The sequence below is a fragment of the Cynoglossus semilaevis genome, chromosome 11 (assembly GCF_000523025.1).
Source record: "Cynoglossus semilaevis isolate Cse_v1.0 chromosome 11, Cse_v1.0, whole genome shotgun sequence".
Lineage (NCBI taxonomy): Eukaryota > Metazoa > Chordata > Actinopteri > Pleuronectiformes > Cynoglossidae > Cynoglossus > Cynoglossus semilaevis.
The window spans coordinates 15,624,560-15,648,358 of record NC_024317.1 but is presented as its reverse complement, the minus strand read 5'-3'; the positions used below and the strand labels follow the sequence as shown (position 1 = coordinate 15,648,358).

The window sequence follows — 23,799 nt, the reverse complement described above, 5'->3', positions numbered from 1 at the left end:
AGACATGAATAAGAAAACTCTCCGTGATATATTTCAAGTCCATCAGGAGAGTTGGCAATACTGTCACACCTCGCAGGGATTATCACCAAATGCATTAAATGTTTTACCAGTGGATCCGATTCCATGGAGCTGGGTGGTGTTTCCTTGTGTGGCCTCGCCTCGCAGGCTTGACCGGGGCTGCTGGAACCCACACTGGGGGGAGGAAGATGGAACAGCTTCGCCTGGTCCTGCTGGGCAGACGGCCAAGGCAGACTGCCCCTCACCCACTCTACTGGGTCCTCCCATACTGCCTTCTGGCCGTGGACCTTGGGTGTCACAACATACCACCAAAGTAAAATTAGAGCACAGCATTTGCTTTGCAAGAAAAAAAACAGATGCACTTCCTGAGGAGCTGGACTCAGTTTCCTGCACTTGGAGTCTGTTGTTTCTCACCTTGATGCCGTCCTTGGCGCCTTCTTGCAGGTACGGAATAATGGAATGGTTCCAAAGATCAATGAACCAAGACCGAAACTCATCCACTGTGACTGGACATGACAGGAAGAAGCATGGACCTAAAGGAAAAAAAGAAATGAGGACATTTAATAATAAACTCTGGTCAAATGAATGAAAATGTTTTCACAGTAAAAGACTTTGGAGTTTTTTTCGGTACCGATCAGAAAGTCTGACGTGCTGTGCTTCTCCAGAAAGGTGTGGAGGTGATACCAGAGCTTGGGCACCCAGTCCAAGACCTTCATGAGGTCTTCATTGGTCAGACTTCGTTCATTCTCCGACTCAATCATCTTCCTGTGCAGGTATCGAACCAGGAAGCCGTTGGCTGGTTCCACATTGTTGGAAAATGTCACCATCCTGGCCGTAAAAAGTAGTTTTTCAGTAAAAATACAGTAAACGTGTAGTATGCATGATTGGCAGTTCATTGCATATACATTGAAACCCAACATAGAGACGTATCGGTAGAAGTACTTGGTGTCAGTGAGCACAGAAATAAAACATAGTCAATGAAAAAAACACTCATAAAATATATTAACAGAAAATTCACTGTTCCACCAACTGACCTGAAGCTGAGATGAAGGCCGTGGTTTGCGGTCATCTTCACTGGCTGATTACTGGTCCCAATAATATAAGGGCTGAATGATATAAAAATAAATTACTATGATGTATGAATAAAAAGTAAAGAGTAATATTTATACAAATACTGGAAACATTACTCTACCATTTGTGGTATTTGCATGTTAAAGCACCGTTGACAAGTTCACTGACGGAGGCAGGATCGTGGACGTCGTCCAGGATGACAACCAGCGGCGTCTCCGAGGCATTGGTCTCTCTGTCTATCTGATTGGCCAAGTTGGAAAGGTAGAGCTGCAGCTCCTGGGAAATGAAGGTCAAGAGACACATCTATAATTGAATCTGCATTCATAGCACCCCCTGCAGGAGGGTGGAAGGATGTCTGTAAACATTTATTTCAAACAATATTATTACAAATTTGATTTAGTTAAGTTTAGTTCCACTGGGTTTATGTTGTCAAAACTGCCAGGATGACTAGACCTTGGTATTTAAAGCATACAAAGATGTAACATCTGAGGAAGAGCTCGCCATCCAAACATGTCTGGGTAAAACTGCGCCTGTTTGTCTAAGTAAAGCTTATTTTGTGTCACCTTGCATGACTGGCGGTGCATGTTGAATGTGACCACGATGCCGTTGCTGACTTCACGGGCGCTGCGGTCCACCAGGTACTCGGCCAAACGGGAGGCAAGGTAGGTCTTTCCAGTACCACTGGGACCAGAGAGGACCAGGCGGCGGTGTTTGAGAAGCAAACTGATGTAGTGTTGCATCATGGGTTTGGGAATGAGTGTTTCAAATACCAGGCTGTCCACACACTTCTCTTTTAAACCTGTGCATAGTGAAGGAAAATGAGAATGAAGTGTGGAGCAATAAAAAACAAAGTTGATGACTACCTGCTAATTACCCCAGTGGCAGGGTTAGGTACAGCTTGACTCTTAACAGTCAAGAGCTTGTTAAGACCTGTGTCTGTGTAGGTTCTCAGTCATCCAGGTCATCTTTTCTACAGAGTAGGTTTCTTGAAGACTATCACCTCTCATCCAAGAGGCTTCTTCAGTTCTGATTGACTACTGGGAACTTCTGGTATTTAACAACCTGTAACAAGGGTTGTTGCAGAAAACAATACACTAATAGGGGTGGAGGGGTGGAGGTGTAGTGGACTACAACTCCTACAGTTGTTGCATACGCTTGTACAGTAGTTGTTTGGTTTCCCTATATTAGTGTGTTGCTTTCTGCAAGAACCCTCGTTACGGGTATGCAGCCTCTTTGAGGCTAAACATCAGAACTTCCCAGTAATCAGTAAAAACTGAAGAAGCCTCTTGGATGAGAGGTGAAACGTCTTAAAAAAAACCTACTCAGTCCAGTGGCCATCGATGTAACTATTTTTGGATTGTTAAGACCTGTGTTAATGACTATGATGAATATTATACAAAGGTAAAGCAAACGTAAAATGATGTTGTGGAAATGGTTTACCAGCACCTCCAATGCCCTTCACTAGTAACATGGAGCTCGATAGCTTTGCTCTGAAAATAACTTTTCTTGTGGTGGAGCTCATCTGCAGCTCGCAGCAGCCCGCACATGGGTAAAGTTCCACATCTACATCTATGGGGCCCGAGTGTCTGAGGCTGCATAACCAGCTGGGCCTGGCTGTTCTGAGATCAGGTTACCCAGAGTCCTGTCTGGGCTGCCGCTACTTTCCCAGCTCTCTTGGTACTTCACTGCCCACATTCCTGCATGTGGAGGTGCAGAAGGGTGAAATACCAGGCCAGAACCTCAGCTCTCTCTTCTGACCACTTGGGTTTAGAATCACTGGTCTCTGCATATGTGCCACATGCACAAACAAAATTTGGCAACATCTGGTGGTGGAGTTGTATGTTATGGGCAAATATAGTGGGGCCTCGAGATACGACTTTTATCCATTTCATTCAGAGAGTTTCATCAGTAGTAAAACATAGATTGTGTATAGAGAAGACCCACATTTGATGGAAACAAGGAATAAATTCTACTTCTGTCACAAAAATAAAATGCATTCATGTTTAGATTTGTTGAGTCAACGATGATAACAAATACAGTCATAATCAAAAAACTTTTTGACCAAAAAACAGACCTTTCAAAGACACAGTTATGCTGCTGGGACCACGAGACATGCAGCGTGACGGTTGGTTCTCAGGTGTGTCCCCTCCCAAGACTCTCTTGATGTGACCCATACTGTAGCTGTAAATGGAGTCAGTAGAAAGGCCCAGACTGGAGGTGGGGTCCACTTTGGTTATGTAGACCTGGAAGTAAACGTAAAAATAACGATATAAAAACATAAACAGTGGTTTTCAGTGTGTTAAAGCAGTGACGCGCTGATTCTATCAATAAATGGCAAACTGTCCCAACAGACCGAACATGTACAGAAAACTCACCTGTTATCAAGCTGTCAGAGAAGGACAACTCACCTTGAAAGCCTGGCTGACGGCTGAGTCCAACATGTTCCAGTCCATCCTGCCGTTCACTCTGACTGTGCCCACAAAGAAATCCTGCTGTTTCACCTCCTGTTGGTTCAGAGTGTAACAGAAATCAGTGACAGGAGTTTTTTTTTGACAACCCCATCACAGGAGGGATTAACAGTAGGAGCCGATGAACTGCCACATACTCACATCTTTAAAAACACGTAAATCTGCTACACAGACTAGCACCCTGACACGGTAATCGTCCCTCTGAGAGGACAGACTTAGGGAATCACTGGAGTGGACATCTGTTGGACAAACAGAAAAAAGAAGCTTAAACACAATTACCTTTAATGAGAGGAAATATGTTTGAAGGTCAATTTCTTGACCTGAAAAGACATGAGTGTAGGAAGTGTTTAAGTGAACCTGAGCTGCTCCCGTCGCTCATCCCCCTGCTGTAGCCTTTTGGCAGGTGCACGGCCATTGACTGCCGTGGAGATCCATTCCCACCCAGGGTGGTCAGAACTGAAGACTTGGACCCTGAGCTGGACGGTCCGGGAGACGGACAGGAAGGTAGGGTGCCTGTCTTCAGCTCATCGTTCTCTGCCTTCAGGTTCTCCACTGTCCTCTGCAGACAAAGTCAAATCAAAGGTTACTGGAGTGTTTGTGGTAGTTTCTCATCCTTAAAAAAGCAGAGTTAGAAAAGAAAAAAGAATATCTATTGAATGCGTAAAATAAGTCAAAATGTTGCACTTAGTGGTGAAAACAAACAATGCATTTAAAAACACTTAAAAGACCGATTATGACACACACAATGACATAAAAATAATTTAACATCTAAAACAGTTACTTTTGGTCCCACAAACCTGCATGTTGTTCATGGCCTCCTGCAGCTGCTCCAGCTGATGAGCAGAGCTCAGAGCCTCCAGGCGGATGTCAGTTAGTTTCCTCTCCTTCTCCCACAGCTCTGTCCGCAGCTCTGTCACCACCGTGTCATCCCCCACCTCACCTTTTTCACATAGTCTGAGAAGAGTGATGTGCAACATGGCATTGAAAAGCAGAGCAGGGAGCAAGAAAAGTGAATATTTGAAGTTCTGGTTTTGTTCAGAGATGAATTTTTGACGTGATGACATTTACCCAGCTGATGATGCCGAGCCCGAGGACTTCAGTGTCATTGAAGGATTATCGCTGATATGGTGGATTTTAGGAGAAGAAGGTGCAGAGGATTCTGGGGTTGCAATCTCTTCGATGTCGGCATAGGGTCCTGTCGGTTTGGAGCCTTTTTTACTGAAGGCCTTATTGAAGGAACTTCGTAACTGTTGGAGACATAAATGTTAAGACTACAGTGAGAGGAGAAGACTTCTGAAAACTGCAGCACAAACACCAGGTTCCTGGTGTTTAATGGTGACGCTATCCTCCTGCTGCTTGTTCAGTAGTGAGCTGAGGAACTGAGCAGTTATAAATTTAGGGAGTGTTGATGGGAACGTACGGCTCACCCTTTTGTTCTTTGTATGTTTTCTTGACTTGTTTCTGAGATTCATACTGTGAAGGAGACATTCTACTTATAATATATAATAGTAATATATATATATTATATGATATACTTTAATATTTGTTATATTGTATATATATTTATTTATTTATCAATTACTAGACATTCCAGGTGAGCCCATGTGGGATTGTGACCCCAAGGTTGATAAACACTGGTTTAGAGACCAGCATGGAACAGAAAACAGCACCAAAGTGAAATAGCTTGAAGCTAACTCTAACACATGAAACCAAAATATTATTTGTGAATGTGATTGCATCATGGTAAAAAATAAAGTTGGTGACAAAAACTTTCCTCACATTATGTAGATATGACTCAGACAGTGCGTGCAGGAGAAGGGTAGAGAGCAGGGCTGGGGGGGAGGGAGGGTTGGAGACGAACAAGTTTTATTTGCTGTAGCAACATCACTCACCTCAAAGACCTATAAAAAGCAATGGGCAGCATGAGGAAGAGACGAGAGCAGGAATAAAGACAGATTAGGAACAAAATAAAGATGGGAGGACACGTCCACATGCAGGAGCACAAAACAGGACAGAGTTGGACCAAATACTGTCACTGAAACCGACAAAAGCTCAGGTGAACTGTGTGTACACCCAAAACAAACTTTATCTAATTAGTCAAATAAACAAAATAAATCTATATCTTTTCAGTCACTGTAAGGAAATGATGAACTTATTATTACTAGAATCAAGCAATGATGAGTTATTAATAATACATTTTTCTTTAAAAAATATAGGTAATAATTATTCAAAATAAAAAAATAAAAAAATTAATGGAATAAAAGCTAATAATTAGGGCTGTCAAAATTATTGTGTAATTAATTTGTAAAACTTAAATGTGAAATATCTGTTAGTTTTAAATTTATATGAATGTTAATTTATCGTAATTAATCACAATGAAATGTAATTAGTGAAACCACAGAATAAAATAATTAGTCAGGATTGATTCTCAGATACCCTGTGATAATTCAGATTTAAAGTTTTCATCATTTGACAGCCCTAATAAAAAATAAATAAACTGGATTATGTTACGGCTGTTGGTTACATCTAAAACCTAATAAAATAAAAAAAAAATTATTTTACAACAGCCCTTGTGTTTGTGAAAATTTTGTGTAATTCAAATAAATGCCCTTTGATTTCAACCACTAACTGTTGAACACATGGCAGACTGCTGAGTCCTGCTGTGGTAAAAAAAAATATGCTCAAAATAAATCTGCGTGTTTGTAATCTGTCAAGACTTTCTGACCACACTGCTGTGTTTCTAATTAGTTTGTCTGTCTCTCTCTGAGCCCTCACCCAGCTCTTCTTCTTCTTCTTCTTGGCTTCCTGCTCTTTCATGCTTCCCATACTTGAGTGGCTGGTAGTGCTGGTCAGGCTGGAGATGCTTTCTGATGAGTTTTGGCGATCGATGGTGGGCTCTGGATACCAGGAGAGTTGAGAATGACTAAAATATCACAAGGGCAGCTTTTTGAAATTCCAAATTATATTACTTAACCCATCATGTCTTTACCATTGGGTGTCAGGTCAGGGTTGTTGAGAGCCCCCTGGATGATCTCCTGGGCCTCTGCATTTTTGGTCTTGAGAATATCAATGGTGTCCTTCAGATCCGTCAGCTCGGAATCCTGTGGAGGGGGAAACATCAGCAGGTATTCTTGATATTCACATTAGGCTGCAGGCTGGTAACTGAACCATGACTCTTCTGATGTGAGGATTCTGGAATGTCTGTTAGCTTTCAGCCTGGCTGACAAGCTGTGCTGAGTGGCTGATGTCAACATTGAAATCCCATCATGTGAACCTCTGACCTTCCCTCTTCTCTACAGGAGGACTTCATCACCTGCTAATTTCTCTTTTACTGATTGGATTAACTACACAGTAAATCACACAGATGGTGCTTCGATTTCAGTGGTATATCACCTCATACCTTTTGCTCCGAGGAGACTGACAATGTCTGCAGGCGTGCAGTCATCAAGGTCAGGCTCTGTTCAAATGCTGCAACCAGATTAGCCTGAGAGTGAATGAAAATTTGAAGAAAGAAAGAGAGGAGAAAAAAAAACCACAGGAGCAGGTGTGAGAGTCATTACAAGTGAACAATTTTGTCCATCTGCTGGAGAAACTTGGAGATGACGGACAGGTGTCAAAAAGGACAATGGCAATAGAAGTGTGAAAACCTCAGAGCATGGTTGAAGTAAGTCTAAATGACTGATGGATTTACACAAAAATGCATATACATACAAATATATACATATGTATGTATGTATGTATGTACACACATACATATACACACATATAGTATATATATTTACAGGACATATATGTGTGTATATGTGTTAACATGTTCTTGCTGTTATTTGTCTTTCTGTTGAATCAATATACAGAATTTCTTTTTCTGTATCAAAATCTAATCATGATTAATCAAGTGGTATCCTTGTGATTGGTCAGATTAAAAAAAAAGGCAAAATCTGCCATTAACTGCTGTGCAATAGTGTTATATCCAAGAAGACAAATGTGAAAGCAAGAAACAAGTCCTTTATCGTCGGCAGTCAAACAAACCTGGCCTAACTGCTACACCCAGCATCCAAAGGTGTGGGTCAGTGGGAAGAAAGCAGGGGGCAGCAGCGAGTCCAGTAGGCACAACAGCCATAAGAGTAAAAGAGAGGAACAAGAGCATTAGGGGGAAAAAAAGTTTCGTAAAAGATTTTCACACAAATGAAATTAGGCACCCCCAGAAGTGTACACACACACACACACACACACACACACACATTCATCAATGTCATACAATCATTGTGTTTTACACCCTAAAAGTTTTTGACAACTTGTGAGTAAAAATGCACTGCACACCGAGAGAAAAACAAAGCTGAAGGAGACAAGAAGTTTGTTAGGGAAAAATTGCTAGAAAGATTTAATGATGAAGAACTGATAAATAATAAACACAAAGGAGAGATAATACAAGGACAGTTAGAAGAAATACTGACAATAACTATCTGTGTTATAGACATGCAGCATAAAGCTGAATTGGTTGCTAATAAAACCCATATGAAGAATGCCGAAGACACTAGCTGTACCCCATGTAGTTATCATAATAAAAAAATAAAATTATTATTGAGTAATATTAGTCACACAAATAAATAATTAATAACAATAATGTGTGTGAGTGTATTTAAAATCAAACCAAAATCGTACATTGGCAGAAAGTTGCATAGTCAGGTTGGCCACCTTCTCTTGTGAGGCTTCCAGCTCACGTCTCAATTTACGGATTTGCTGAAAAGATAAAAAAAATAAAAATAAAAAAATAGATAGATAGATAAGACATTGTTTTATACAGTGGACTTCAAAACAGAAGGATTCACACGTTGACGAAGACTTTTAGTGACACTGAATCATGATGAGGTTAATCATGTTGCCTGTTTTGGTCAACAAATACAAACACAAAAATATGGAATTTATTGCCCTCAAATATAAAACTTACATTTTGATATAAACAAAGTTTTACTGTAATTAATCTCTGAAAGCATTAATATGTATTGGCCTTAATTCTACAGAAAAAGTCAAAATCATTACATTTATCCAGTGAATACAAATCTGTCAAATAAATCTGTAAGTTTGTAAAAAAAAAAAATAACATTAACAAAAAAACATTAATAATGTTTGACAATGTTGTTAAATGGTAATGGTGAGAATGAAAAGCAGCTGAAACAGAGATGTGAGGTGACTGTTAACATTAACTGATGGATGAACCTTAAAAACAGGGAATGTCATGGGACATACACACAGGGTGAAGACTTATGGCACAGGAGCCTTACCTCCCCTTGTATCCGCTCCTCATTCTAATGTCAGCATGGTAAAAGCAAATAGGCAATAAAGAGAAGTTATTTTTAGATGTAAGATGTTTCTGCTTACCTCCAACCTCACTAGTATTAAACCATGCCACATAGCTAACCCTTTATAAACAAATATAAGTCATGAGACGTTCCACTACAAAAGTGTTTTCTGCATCTTCAGAAGAGCAACGGAGTTGAAGCAATCTGTATTGTATCTCTTGGGTTCTTACCTGGATGGCAACTTAATATGTGGAATGTAGTCACAAGTTTACCTGCGAGATCTTATAACTTATGGCATTAGCCATAATGAGTGCAGTCCTACTGGTTGAAACCTCTAATACTCTGTCTGCAGCATGAACATGCAGCCAGATCACATTAACTCTGCATAAAATGACAGAATTTACTTACACAGGAGTGGTTGGATGAGGCATTGGACGCCAAAGAGAGAACGGAGCCATGAACTGCAAAAAAAGAGGAAAGTTTACATTATTACCACTGTAGAATAAAGAACAGTTGATATCCTGTCAATCATTATTTAAAATATTAACCTTGTACCTTGTATAAACAAGGGTCAGGTCTTTGAATAGTTAATTTTAATTAATTAAAAATTAAAAAAATTAAAAAAAACATCTTATTAATGGATATATTTATATGTATTTATGTTTCTTTCAACTGTTAATCCACCATTCATTCATACATCCATCCACCTTATACTGCTGTCCACACACAGCCTCCTGACGAAGAAACAAAAGTAACCAGATGGCAAACACTGGTGTTTGGGGGAGGCATGGATGTAATTTGTCATATTTATTGGGGGTAATAGAGGCAAAGGTCTCCACCACCTTTGTTTATTCAAACCAACTATTTCCTGATGTTTGTCCAGAATGACCACAGTATCAGGATTCCAGTCTGTTTTTAGGCCATATTAGGCAAACTTCACGGTACGAAGGCTTCATGAGTAAGCTCACCATCTTCTCCCGCTTCACGGAAAGAACCCGAGCGCATCATGCTTTTTGGCCGGTTAGCCAACGACAAACTGCTGCCCAGGGGGGAGGAACCGTAGAGGTCAGCCGAGTCGCTGGGAGGCCCGATGCTGTTGGAGCGGGAGATCCTGGAGGTGCCCGTGGGTATGGGAGCGACTATCACAAATGGAACACATTTGGAAGAAGAGTGAGTGGCACAAATAGAAAATACAGCCGTAGAACACGGACACACACAAACACACACAGCCCACACCTTGGTAAACCCACCCTCCCCCCCTTATTCTGATGACTCAGTGAAATAGTAAACTGCCATGGTTCCACAACAGTCACAAGGATAAATATAGTCTGACTTCACCCGCTCAATGCTTCCATCTGCTGCATATTTCAGCCTGGAATACAGCAGTTATAAAACAGTTACATCTCCATGGTCAAAATATGGATATCTAACTATTGTGACACTACTTTTGATTTAATGTTCACTCTGAGTGTAAACAAATCTGTGTCACCTTGCTGCTGCGTTAATAACTTCTGTTCATGTTCATTAGCACTGACAAGACGTATGATTTATCAAAGATAACTCTCAAAGCTGGAATCGTGGGTGTTAAGAGAACCTGGCAGTCAATTCCAAGCAGGCAGACTCACCCACGTTAGTGAGAGGGACCTTGTTACAGGATGAGGGGAGGAGCTGGCGGGTGGGAGAAGGCAGCTGAGGGGGGCTTTCGCTCTCCGTCATGCTAACTATGGTGTGGGAGTGGCGTCGGCCCGGTTTGCTGCAGTCACTCTCTGATAGGTTTGAGCTGTAACATCTGAAAGTGGAAAGGTCGTTTTCAGTCCAAACAGTGATTTCACAGTGTGGTGTAAGATTGTGAAGACAGATTTTGTTTAGACATACTCTAATCCTTTCTTGGGTAAGGTATTTCTGTCTGTTTGCAAGCTGGAAAAGACAGAAAAAAACCACACAATTAGTACGGCATTTACAGATCTAAAAAATAACATGAAGTTGAATGGTTAAACAACAATTACATTGTTGAGATCATGTGTCAGTCCCAGTTATTTTCATGAACCTTTAATCCCACAAACTAACTTTAGGAAAAGGGAGTAAAAAACATCACAGAATAGCTTCTTTAAAAGGGGGGAGGTCTAATGATGACAAAATAGAAGGCATTCAGCAGATAGTAATACATTAAATATGTAATAACTTAATTGTATATGATGCACTTTGTGTTTTGGTAGGCATGTGACCTCCTGTCTGTGGTGTGACAAAGGTTGGAGACCACTGCCTTTAGAACCCTAGCCAAAATATATGGAACATTTTCCTGACAATAAGTGATTCCTTGACGCATAAAGCAAAATTTAAAGTCCCTCAAACTTCTGAACAAGTGGTATCTGCTATCTGTCTGTTTATCTATCTATCGATCTAATCATCTATCTGTGACTTACCTCTCTGAGAGGTTGAGTGAGGTCCTGCTGCCTCCTCCCCAGGTTCCTGTGGCTCTCTCTTCTTTGTCACGCGACTCCATTGGGACAAACCTGGTACTGGAAGAAACACTCATCTGCAGAGGCAGGGATTCCATGCTGCGGTGCATGCCAGAGAGTTTGGGGTAGAGCAGTGGAGATCCACTCAAACTTAGACTCAGGTTGTCACTGGTGTAGGAGCTGGAGTCGATGTGGAGGACAGGAGCAGGGCTCGGGGTGAGGCGGGTGGATGTGTGTGAGCTGGCCAAGTCCTGAAGTTTGGAGTATGGAGGTACTTTTGGTGGAAGGTCATGGATGGTCACACAAGAGTCCAGGCTGTTGGAGTTGACCTTGTCCAAATGAGCTAGGCTAGGTGGGCGACCCAGAGATTTGGTGTGGAGCATCCTTAAGGAGGCAGAAAAACAGACACCATAAGTACTTAATTCATCATGTATGTCTAAAAAGAGCATTTATTTTCCATGTACATTCGACTCAAATCCCCCCAAAAATCTTTTAATTTTTTGTCATCCAGATATTTTGTGGTTGTATTGTTTTTCAGACGAGTGACTCCGAGATGTCTGCCTCCTCAAATTCTACTTTTTTTTTTCTAAACAAATTATCTTTTTACGAGTCTGAAACATATCCTTTAAGAAAGCAGTTCCAGATAAAAAAAATGTATCTGTGGATTCTTTAGACAAAGCTAATCACTTTTTAAGGAGATAAGTTTTCCCCATCTCTGTGGCTCAACTAATATTTGTTCAAATCAGCAGGATTATGACAATTTGGCACTTAAGGTGCAATGTTTTAGTAATGTATTTTAGTAGCAATGAACTGAAAATGGGGCTATCCAAACAAAACTGTCTAAAAGTTCAGTTCAGCCAGCAGAGTTTTAGCACTGAAACAGGATGTTGCAATGACGGTTCAAGAAAAAAAATGTCTATGTTGTAGAGATTATTACTTTAATGGTAGGGATGCAGTGGTTAGTGAGGGATCTGCACAGGATAAGGGACACCTTCTGACCTTGCTATACTGTAGACCTGAGGATATAGTTATATATGTTTTAAAGCACTTGCACTTTGTAATTATGTATTCAATGAATGAATAATAATTTGTGCATTAGCAGTGTCCTGCAACATTGATTTTTTTTCTATATTTCCTATATTTTATGTATAGCATCAATGAGAGACCTTGGTGTGGTGGGTGATGAGAGTTCGGGGTATTTGCTACTTCCTGTCCGTCTCAGTCCGTGGAGTTTTAGAGTCGACTCTCCCATGGACTCAGTCTGAGTGTCCTCTCTTTTCAGGGAACCACAGTCCATGTCGCCACCCACAGCTTTGGCCTTAGCTCGTTCTTTCTCCTTCTCTCTATCTGTCTGATTCACTGGGCCGCAGCTAGATCGAGAGCTTTTACTGCTGCAACTGCTGCTGAGCTCCTTGACCCTGGGGCCTGCGGATGCCACAGGCACAGGTTTCAGACTCAACAGACTGGCGTCGATTGTGCCGCTGACAGGTCGGCCTGCAGGGCGACCAATCACACTGAGAGTACTGGACTTGGCAGGTCGAGGCAGGCTGCGGTACTGGATGCTGTTCCGGGTGTTTGGCCCCAGAAAACTCTGCTCACTGCTGGCATCAAAACTGTTCTTTCGACCAGAAGGGACTCCCTCTCCCATAGGCTTCATAGGGATTGCAGTGGACTTGGGAGCTTTCCCCACAGTGGCAGAGCCACTGGAGATGTTGGTGCCCCCTGCTGTCATAACAGTGGCGGTACCAGTGGCTGTTGGTGGCTTTTTGTAGCCAAAGGATGCTCCAGCTGTGGGTTTCACCAAACCTGAAGGAGGCTTACGATGCTCTCCATGATGATCTCTGCCTGCGTCAGACCTGGACCGCTGTAGTCCAGAGGTTTTTAGAGAAATCTTGGATTTGTCTAGAGGCTTCTCACTTTTAGGCACTGTGTAAAGGAGACAGCATGTTGCATGAAGGTAAGTCAAAGACGTAAGACACACGTTACCATTTGAAAACATCTAAAGTTTAAATCACAAAACCATGTTGAGATGGGTCTCTCAGATGTCTTTGTCAGGTTTGATAAAAATATTTTTAACACTTCAAAAACGAAAAACAGAGAAAACCTGAAAGTTGTAACCAAACCTTTGTAAATACAAAAACCAATGTTAGCTCTGTTTAATAAATCCTGACAGGATACCATACGTATGCTAATAAACCAGTGTTTGAAGTCAATTACAATTAGCATGGCCATCAAAATAGTGACATTTAAAAAATTGAAACCAAAGCTGAGACATTCCAGACACATCAGTGTAATAACACTGCCTAAAGTGCCAATGACGCCGAGTATGAGTCACCAACAGAATGACTTCAGGGGCCAAACCCAAAATTATATCATCATATCATGAGTTATTACCAAGGAACAAAGTCATTGGAAGCCTGGGTAATGTCGGTTGATTTTTATTGCTTTTGTTGTGATTGTAGGAAGGAAGAAAAAGGATGTTTAAAAAGTGTAGAATGCAAATGTATAGTATCAAATTTTTGGGGGGGATATGGCTAAAATATTTTTTTCTCAAAGACTGGGTCTGGAACTCAATATGTATTTATGTGTGAAGTGATCATTAGAACATCACACAGTCACATTTGGAGACAAAAGACAGTTCACAATCACAGTGGTATGCATCACACAGTCACATTTGGAGACAAGAATAAAGCCCTACTCTACTCTATAAAAGACAGTTCACAATCACAGTGGTATCGAAATAAAAATGTTAACAGTATAATCAACTATGTTATCAATATGATTGTTTTTAGTTTGTGTAAATATGTTAAAATGAACAAATATTGACACAAATCCCACTAGAAAGACATTCAAAGTTAGTGTGCCATAAGTCTTACCTGCAACTTTGAGCACACTCTGTGATGTGTGTGTGATGGGGGAGGTGACTCCCACTGGAGGATTACGACCTTTCTTGAAGGCCACCGGTTGACCTAAGCTCTGTGGCTTTTTCACATCACTTTTATTCCCAGCATCTTCACTGAAGCTCGGAGGTTTCTTCCTCCACTTGCTTGGGGCCTCTGTTTTCAGACTCCCTGTGTCATAGCTGCTGCTAGAGAGTTTGTGAACTGCCTTGGCGTCCTCACTATACCATGAGAGACCGCTTTCCACCAGGGAGCGCTTCTCTGCATCGGTGCGGAGCTGCACAGACAGGAAGGGAAAGGTAGAGTATATTCCACAGTCAGACATGGTTTGTGTTATCTGTGGAGTTGACTGTCCTCTGTAATCTATGTTTCATCTAAGCTACATTCCAGTGAAGAGGGGAGTGGGTTAAAGAGACACTGAGTGAAAGAGAGAGAGACATAAAGACAAGAAAAAAGACAGACTGTTTAAGCTCAACCAGACTGAAAAAGAAAAACACAGTCCTAGACAAAGGATGGAGAATGATGTTGAAAAGAAAACTGCAGACCTGAAAACTGAACCATGATTATCTTAGACAAGACAATTTGTTCAGGTATAGGATGAAAAAAACATAATTTCTGTCGAAAAACGACAACTTGAAAAAGCACAATTCATAGTCCAGAACATACAATGATATTTAAACCTATGGTCCAAGTTGTTGGAATGTTCTGTCGTTTACAGTTTGTGAAACCCATACTTTGTTTAATGAGGTTTGTTTTTTTTCTTTACTCACCATGGCTGATGAGTTGCGTCTGGAGCCCAGTGGTGTAGTGGGGAGAGAGTTGAGTGAGGAACTGGCATTAAACTCCTCTGAACTGAGGTTGTCGGAACCATCCCCGTCACCGTCACTCAGGCCACTGCTGATGGAGCTGCTCTCGTCCCAACTGAAACAACACAACAATGACAAAACCTCAAAATGGGCTCATAAGAAGTCTGTGGTCAAGTGAATAATAAAGGTGCAGACGATGCTGGTACAAACAAAAAGGCAACAGTAATACATCCATCTGTCTTCTATAAATGTCCTCTGGAGGTGACCACATTGCTCAAACAGGCAGGTAATTTCAACATGGCTACAGCTGCTCCCATGCTACTCTCTTAATCCACCAGAGCTTAGGCCATATGGTGCAGAAACCCTCAGGAGTGGATATTTTGGTGCAAATGTATTAATTAGCCAACTGTCCACACATCATAATTATTTCACAAGAAAAAGAGATAGATCGGAATCTTTGGTTAGTTTTTCATTATTTATTTCACTTTTCTGTTTTGAGGATGAGTGGATATTTTTATACTAATCTTTACTTTAATATGGGGGCATCCATATCAATAGTGGTATTGCGATAGGAAGTGATACTTTATTCAGTTACTCAAATTTGTCCTTGAAAATATGTGATATATCCAAGTTGTTCTACATTAGTGAGACTCAACCTCAAGAAGCACCGGAATCAGTACTCAGCATTGGTGAGGGTTGGCTCGATCCAACACTCAGGATTGGCATTGGTCCGATATTGGTCAAAATCTCAAGATCCAACATAAAAAACAATAGCCCGTCTGAGCCAAGACCTAAGCCGGAATGCTCAACTTGATTTTTCACAACGTGCCATAAACAGGGACATTATCGCATCCGCAAAGGCAGCCCACGGCATGCTGAAAGAGAAAAAAAAGGTATCAAACTGATATTGATATTGGCAGATGCTCCAATTTGCAGTACTTGACATGAAAAAGTTGTATCAAGCCATTCCTACTGTGATTACGTAAATGAAAATGCTTGGTTTTCAAAAACCAGGTATTGGAACAACCCTATTTTAATAGGATTATATGTAGGAATAATTGTGACTAAGAATTCCCAAAAACCCAAAAAAGTGTATGCACATTTAAACACTTAAGGTTAAGAAGAAGTTTAGTTGATCTAAAAAGGCTAGACCATCCCAGTGGAAACCTCTTCAACCCTTTTGACCTTTTGCTGCTGCCACAATTAAGTCCCACTGATCCAAGTCAAGCAAAACTGACCATCGCCAAAATAAAACAACTCCCTTTGCATCAGGTCACTGGAAGCCATCATCTTTGAACAGAAATCATAGTGCAGTGTTCAATAATAGATGTAGCCTCTCAGTCAACCTCAACATAACAGAAAAGAAGGAGATAGAGGTCAGACACAGTTTGAATTAAAAAAAAAATCAACTGTAAAACAATTTTAATGTGCTTCAGAAGAGCGATTATGCCTCGTTGAATTACAATATACATATCTTCATAGCACTGAAGGCAAACAGCAGTCTGGCTTTTATATAATTATAATCCCTGTCATTTCCTCTGGCAACCACAAGTGGTGATTAAATTTGTGTCAGCATACAAAAGCATGTGGAATCGTGGAAAAGGTACATTAATAAGAGCCACTAAACCTGGTCACGATCTGCACTGAATCAGTTCTTCTCCTCTGATTCCCTGTTTACTTGTCCTCTTTGACCAAAATGCTCTTTTCTTTGGGTCGGCAGTGTACAATTAACAGAAGGCACAGAGAACAGAAAGACAGAAAAAAAAACATGATTGGTTAAAAATGGCCTGAACACGAGAGGAAGTAAATCACTTGGTTTGAGTCAAGTCTCTTTCAATTACCTCAAAACTTTGTTTTGATATTAAATAATCCGGTTCTCTAAAAGTAACGACCAAGTTCAGCTTATCTCTCATACCGTCGATAACTAGAATAAGTGCAGGACTTTAATTACAACATGTGCAGGAGGGGTGTGTTTTGCACAATACCACCTCTGTCATGAGCAACAGGAGGACCATGAATGACCCCACAGGGATGTCAGACTAAGAGGCTGTGGGCTGTTGAATTTACAAGCCAAACTGTCTGCCTCGGGGGTGAGTGCCAGACAGGGCAAAGTGTGGGAGTACTTCAGCAAACTACATACTTCCTACAGAGGGGGCAATTAATTTTTTTTATTTTATTTTTGTGATCTCTGGTGCAAAAGCTAGGTCTCTGTGTGCATTGCTGTTCAGTAAAGTAAAGCTGCTGTGGGTTTTTTTCCCCTTAATTTATGAAGCATTTAATATGATTGGTGAAGTGGAACTGGTCCAACCATCACTGTTCTACATGCATTAGTCTGAGGGAAAACACAAGACAAATGTCAAATATATGACTTGTTCACACGTTTAATTTGGGTTAATTTAATATAACTTGGAGTGGAGTGACAGAGTGAGAGAGTTACACAGGCTAACCAAAAAGATAATATTGCTCATTTGTCATGCCAATACAGCTAAGAAAACAAATCCGTGCTATTATTTCTAAATTATCCTAACATATATGTTTTAAATGTTATTTGTTTTAACGATTTTAAATACCAGCATATATAATTGTCACCTTTTCTTTGCAGCCTAGCAACTCTTTACACAAACTAGTTGGAAATTAACATTTTTCATCTCGAGTCCATAAGCAATACAGCAGCTAAAAGAGTAAAACTAGCCAAAATAAATGCAAAGCCATGTCACTTCATTGACCTGATAGCTTATCCATAATTCGCAATTTACATTTTCTATTTTAAAAATGTTCTTTAATAAGAGCAAAACTGTTTCTGCCACGTTATTACTACGTGTCCTGACCAATGCTGGAGCCATATGTGGGGTCACCGACTCTCAATGTTAAAACCAACATATTTATTCTAAGGCGCTTGTAAACGGAGATAATACAGTGCATATCATGGGGAATGCGTCACCTCTGGGCACTATGTTTTACTGCATAAATATAGCACAGATCCATGCAAAAGACTGACAGCGTGGTGAAGACATTCTCTATTATACAGATAGTTGTGGCAGCAGCACCGCCATGTCATTCGAGAGAAGAAATGTGTGACCACAGATGTTTTACCACAGTGTTGAAATATACAACCCCAGCACTTTTCTCCCCGAACCCCAGTCCATTCCATGTAAACAATCTCCACATGTGCTAAAATGCTGGACTTGCGGGGAAAAACTGAGTTGACCAAACTTTACATACAATAACATAAAACCAATCACATTCTTCTGAAAGTTTGGAGACGTAGTTTATGTTATTAACGTGAAATGGAATTCATTATCTTAACACTTTAACATATCTTTAAAAAAATATGTATAACTTAAAATAGACAATTAAACAATTTATATTGTGTAAAACAAGCCGATATAATCGGCTATACATTAGTAGTTTGTCGGCCAATGTTACTTAACAATAATTAACTGAACACGCGCAAGAATTCTCGATTAAAACAAAAACTGCTCTACGGAACTGCGTTGACCATTTAAATAATTCTAAAGTAATTATTCTAATTGATTTAAAACTTAAATGAACCGATCCGAATTAATCGTAATCCCATTAGCAATTATTCGGCATAGAGTATTTTCCTTAACATAGTGCGAACTAAATTAACTTAAAAATCACGCGTCGGAGTTTCAGCCCAGGAACAAAGAGCACTAAGAAAAACCCAAGCAAATTAGCTACTTATAGATGACATCTCCCTTACCTTGACGTGAGAAACTGCGACCTTTTCACTACTGTCGCTACAGACAGAGAGGAAGAAACATTCCTGCCCAAAACACGACCGCTCATTTGGAAAACTTTCACAGCTTTTTAAGGAAAAGAAAATGTCTTTAATTCACCGTAGTGTTGACTTTTACCTTCATATTCATCCTACAAGCGCACACACAGACACGTTTGTCCCTGATGTCAATGAGAGGTAGTCAGATACTAAACCCCTTACTCCTCCTCCTTCTCCTTCTCTACCACCGCCTACTTAAATAAAGAGGAGGAGAGAGGGGATTGTGGCAGAATCTGGACATCATCGAAATCACCAATTTACCCAACAACTTTCAACAAATAATAAATACATTATCCATATATTTATCTTTACGGATAAATGGATTAATGGGTGACTATATATTAACTCACTGCTGATTGAGCTGTTCCAGAGTACCAGACGGACTACTGGATTGGTAGATATTCTTTGAGTATGAGTATTGGTTTTAATGCCAACATTGTTATCAGTGCATCTGTACTGTAACAGTTATTAAAGAATATATAAAGATATATAATCTATATAATGCTCAAATATATATTATATTGTTACCCATTAATCCTTTAAGCTATACACTATACATTATATACACACACACTGTGCAGACCTGCACACATCCACAGACAGACACAAGCGGTTGCATTTCAGGCCAGGGCCTGGGTGGTGCCTACTAAAAATGAATGTATGCTGTGAAATCCATCAAGCAGTAATTAAAGCTGTCCCAGCCAATCTTCATGTAGGAACAAAATTCAAACAGCCCTTTTTGACACCAGCCTCCCTTTAAATCCAAGGCGATGGTTACCATAATTATTGGGCCTAAAAATAAAGTAATGTTCCATCACCAGTAGCCAGGGTGGAAAAAACTCAGTTCAAGGTAAGGCCTGAATCACTGTGGGTCCAACCACAGAGCATACACATGACACAGGGACCTCCACAGAGGCATGAGTAACCCTGGAAAACCTTGCTCTCATTCTCATTAGTAGTGGAACAGACCCATGGAGATGATCTCACCAAGATTGTTGTTCTGTAGACCAGGGAGGTAAAGTTCAGGCGGCCCAAACAGATTCAACACCCAGTCCACCCAGTCCACCCAGTCCTATATCTGATATTTAAGGTCCATCCAGATCATGTTTGGACATAAAAATGGCAGTGCCTTTTGACTGTAGAATCAGCAGTGTTAATAAATGCTGCATTGAAAAATAACAAATTAAACGTGGTATTACAAACAAACCAGACTTTCGATCTTTTTGTGGAACATCAAACCACAATTACAACATGAATGGGGTTTATGTTTCACCCTTTTTTTAGAATGTTTTCAACAGCAGTCAGTGAGATGTGATGAGATGTTGGTTTGATAAGGCCTGTTGAGTCTACCTCTATACTATACCTCTGTATTTTCATCATCACTCACATCAGAACCTCAGCAACAGACTCACTTCTTCGGCCTGTTTCTGCATATTTGGCATTAAAGCAATTTGAAAACAAAAATCCCAACCAAGTTCATTTGGACTTCTCTAAAGTATTAGTCCAATTGCAACATGTTCTTGGATGCTAACTTCTGCAGAGAAGTGTTTCCTGTTTATCGCCGTCAGGCCCTGAAGCTGCCAAACACAGGTCTGTTGTCTAAAAAGGATTAAAGTTTTGTTTGTACTGTGCACGTTAACAGCTGCGCTGCACTGATAACCAAACGGCTCATGTCACAAACATCCCTTCTTCATCTAATGAGGTCATTCATTGCTGTTGCCACCAGGGGGTATTTACAGAGTGTTAAAACAGAGATTCAGCCCATCTGTGAAAAGTTACAGAGCCTTTCATCTTTCCACTGAAGTCACTCACAGGAAACCCCTTCTCATGATCTGACCTTTACTGGTGCGGCTTCTGATCTATCACTGCTACATCCTCCCTGCACTGCAGTAAACTGCGCTGAAATATGCAAGGCTAAAGGTGTACTATGAATTCTATTGTCAAGAGTATTTGCTAGTATAAACTAAAAAAACTAAAAATGAAGATTTCCTTATATTTTAGGTGTTTTTTTTATATCTGATATATTTAGGCTGATGTTACTTGGCCGCAAATCAGAACACAGCTTAAATAATAACAAACTCATGACAGGAGCCATTTTTCACCCGTGAGAACTCAGCCAGGTTGAAAATCCTGAAAAACAACCAAGTACAGAGTGAGGCCAAAAGTACATGGACATGTGAACAATGAGGCCTATGTCTGATTTGGACAATTTGCTTTAAAATTTTGGATATTTATGTGCAGCTTCAAATCCCCACTTCTTTTTTTTGGGACTTGTTCAATTTAATCCTGGAACGTAGCTGCAGGGATTTGTTCTTATTCGGCTGAAATATCACCATTGAAGCCAGGTGCTAATGCTTGGCACAAACCACGGCTCTTAGAGGTTATTGTAGCAGAAATGCACTATTAATATTATTATTTTTGTTATTATTGTTATGATGAGGGCTGTCAGCTAACACATTGAAAGTGATGATACAAATATAGTCATTTATACATACTGTGGAAAAAGTTTTAATTTCACCACAGCACCTCAAGTTTAAAATTGCACCACTTGTTGCTGTTATTTGTCTTCATGTCTATCCAGATTATTATTTAAGTTGTGCAGTGGTAAAACTCTTGGTATACAAATACCAGGTCGGGCTGAATCAGGAATGCTGTGAGATAACAACTGAAGAAGAAAGACATTTTTTGTCAGATTTTTTATGTCAATAATAAATACGGCTGAGGTCAGGACCCAGTGCATGCCAGGATGCCTTAGACATGAGATTCTTATAAGTTTAAGCCCCCTGTGTGTTCTTACATTCTTTGGGTCAAGACCGTAGCACTCAATTTTCTCTAGCAGAGACGGCCTCTTAATAGAAAATGGCATCAGGCTAAGGCTTGGTAGGAAAACACACTAAATATATCTCTTATTTCTCTATACAGCTCTGACCAAAGGAGATCAATGGCTACATTTTAGGACGGGTGGAGGCAGCACAAAATTTGACAGAGTGTGTTATTAGTGGAAATAAATGGGGTTGAAGAGAGTGTGTGGTGATGTAGGATGGAACAAAAGTGCTATAACTGTTAGGGTTTCATCCTTATACAGTGTGTCACTGACTGTTGGGTCGTGACCCATCTTAAAAAACACTGCCTTTAGAGAATACTTAGACATTTTCTAAAATTGGAGAGACAAATTTGATGTAATAACAGGTGTGCAACAAAGAAGGACATTTGTGAGCAAGGTCTCTTTACCATGGTGGCCCTAAAAAAAGGACATACAGTATATAAAAACCCCATACAGTACATTGACTCAAGAAGTGGAATGAGGTTTTAATAAAATGTGTATTTCTGCATGTTTGTTCAGTTGTTCCATATTAAAAGGTAATTCTGAAGGTTATATTTGGAGTTTGGAAACATCTGCTCTCTTCCAGACAACATCTACCAGGAACTCGAAGGATTTTAGGACACTGCCAGGCCTCACTCTGTTCAAATTATAAAAACTTGGCCTGGCAAGAAAACTGGAAATCAACATCCTTTTGCTGAGTGTTGAGTTGTAAAATTTCAATACCAGAAGGGGCCAACATTCTACTGCGCAAAATGTGTAAAAAGAGCCTTTAAATCAAAATCCAATTCTGCAAATGTCTTCCAAGATTACAGCTGCAGATCTTTAACATATGCATATCTCAGGAATACTATAAAAAATGTTTTCCACTAAATTGATTTATTCTAGTGGTTTGGTGTGAGACTAGAAATCCAGAAAACCAGGATTGCACTGAAAACACTGCATGTTTATGAATTAATCATTCCCAGTGTGGTGCAGATGAAGAAAACTCCACTGGCAATCTACAATCTTCCCAGTTTCTATTTTCTTTGCACGACCATCACAAGGCAAACATGATTGAAGTGTTTTCATGGCCCATCAGTGCAATGAACCAGTGGTTTTATCTGGGGCCATATCTGACCACTTTATCTCTGCAAAAATCCCGGAAAATGGACTTGTTGTCTAATTATTGGACTGGAAAATAAATGCAGTCTCCATCGACCACAGACAGGAAACTTTCCCCCCGCAGTGAAGTTGATGCACAACTCAGCCTCAGACCAGCAGTCTCAAGTGGGGCCGCTTTTACTGCCTGGTAGTCTGGAATATAGTGCTGCTCCCGCTTTATGACCGTGTCTTGGGTCCTGTTTTTATTTCAGCTCCACTTCATATCACTGTGATTGATAGAGTACTTAAATGTTTTACGGCTCTCTGCCTGAGCAATGCTGCGTCATATCAACACAGAGTTGTTGCAGAGTAACTTTATACAAATTATAAAAATGAAATTAAAAAAACATTAGGAGCTAATCCACAGATACAGGCCTCCTCTGACATACTGTAAGAAGGTAATCTCACATTTTTCTAACAACTCCACCCTTACACCGTGATGGATGATGGTGCTTGGATTTTCTTTTTTTTTAACATATTGTGATGTGTTGCATACTGTGCCTCAGGCATAGTATTATATACTGTTGATATAATTGCACAGAGAACCACACACAGACATGATACAGGCATGATTCACGCAACTGGGGTTAGAGCTGTAATGGTCCATTACTCACGTGGCTGCTGATTCTACAGTAAATGGAGAGGATGGAATGGAAATTACCATGTCACGGTGATGTCATGGTAATGGTCCTGTACTTCAGGACTCTCAGCCTAGAAATACCGAGATAGATCTCAGGGCTGTCAAAATTAGTCAATAGTCAATTGAGTCAATTAAGTTGTGAAAATAATCTGATTTAAACACTTTTTGACACATAAGAAGAATAACGCCCACCGTAACCGTAGGGCCAACGTGCAATTTGTTTCTCTTATTCACAGCCAGTGTTATTTACACACACTGAGGGGAAAATGTTTTTTCTCTGTACCACCTATTCAAATGATTAATCGTGATCAATCCAATGGTACCCTGTACAATTTAGATCAATTTGTTTACATGTCAGTTTGAACACAACACAC

At 40.2% G+C, this 23,799-nt stretch overlaps 1 protein-coding gene across 11 annotated transcripts in view; it reads right to left on the bottom strand.

The window, feature by feature from the left end:
• The window catches only part of nav1b (neuron navigator 1b), a 51,469-nt gene that overhangs the window by 3,162 nt on the left and 24,508 nt on the right, over positions 1 to 23,799 (bottom strand). For 3 of the 11 annotated variants that reach the window (XM_025060098.1, XM_017036751.2, XM_025060104.1), the window contains 27 exons: positions 14,987 to 15,137; positions 14,193 to 14,493; positions 12,483 to 13,242; positions 11,281 to 11,700; positions 10,733 to 10,774; positions 10,483 to 10,646; positions 9,826 to 9,996; positions 9,266 to 9,318; positions 8,840 to 8,863; positions 8,220 to 8,297; positions 7,587 to 7,598; positions 6,958 to 7,041; positions 6,547 to 6,658; positions 6,333 to 6,454; positions 5,450 to 5,458; positions 4,626 to 4,804; positions 4,355 to 4,511; positions 3,915 to 4,116; positions 3,699 to 3,796; positions 3,498 to 3,593; positions 3,164 to 3,332; positions 1,653 to 1,888; positions 1,211 to 1,365; positions 1,053 to 1,124; positions 650 to 846; positions 433 to 551; positions 108 to 305 (listed from right to left, as the gene is read on the bottom strand). In XM_025060098.1, coding sequence (XP_024915866.1) covers positions 108 to 305; positions 433 to 551; positions 650 to 846; positions 1,053 to 1,124; positions 1,211 to 1,365; positions 1,653 to 1,888; positions 3,164 to 3,332; positions 3,498 to 3,593; positions 3,699 to 3,796; positions 3,915 to 4,116; positions 4,355 to 4,511; positions 4,626 to 4,804; positions 5,450 to 5,458; positions 6,333 to 6,454; positions 6,547 to 6,658; positions 6,958 to 7,041; positions 7,587 to 7,598; positions 8,220 to 8,297; positions 8,840 to 8,863; positions 9,266 to 9,318; positions 9,826 to 9,996; positions 10,483 to 10,646; positions 10,733 to 10,774; positions 11,281 to 11,700; positions 12,483 to 13,242; positions 14,193 to 14,493; positions 14,987 to 15,137 — 4,381 coding nt within the window. The remainder of the gene's footprint in view (positions 1 to 107; positions 306 to 432; positions 552 to 649; positions 847 to 1,052; positions 1,125 to 1,210; positions 1,366 to 1,652; positions 1,889 to 3,163; positions 3,333 to 3,497; positions 3,594 to 3,698; positions 3,797 to 3,914; positions 4,117 to 4,354; positions 4,512 to 4,625; positions 4,805 to 5,449; positions 5,459 to 6,332; positions 6,455 to 6,546; positions 6,659 to 6,957; positions 7,042 to 7,586; positions 7,599 to 8,219; positions 8,298 to 8,839; positions 8,864 to 9,265; positions 9,319 to 9,825; positions 9,997 to 10,482; positions 10,647 to 10,732; positions 10,775 to 11,280; positions 11,701 to 12,482; positions 13,243 to 14,192; positions 14,494 to 14,986; positions 15,138 to 23,799) is intronic. The other 8 variants (XM_025060099.1, XM_025060105.1, XM_025060101.1 and 5 more) reach the window with 7 other exon arrangements.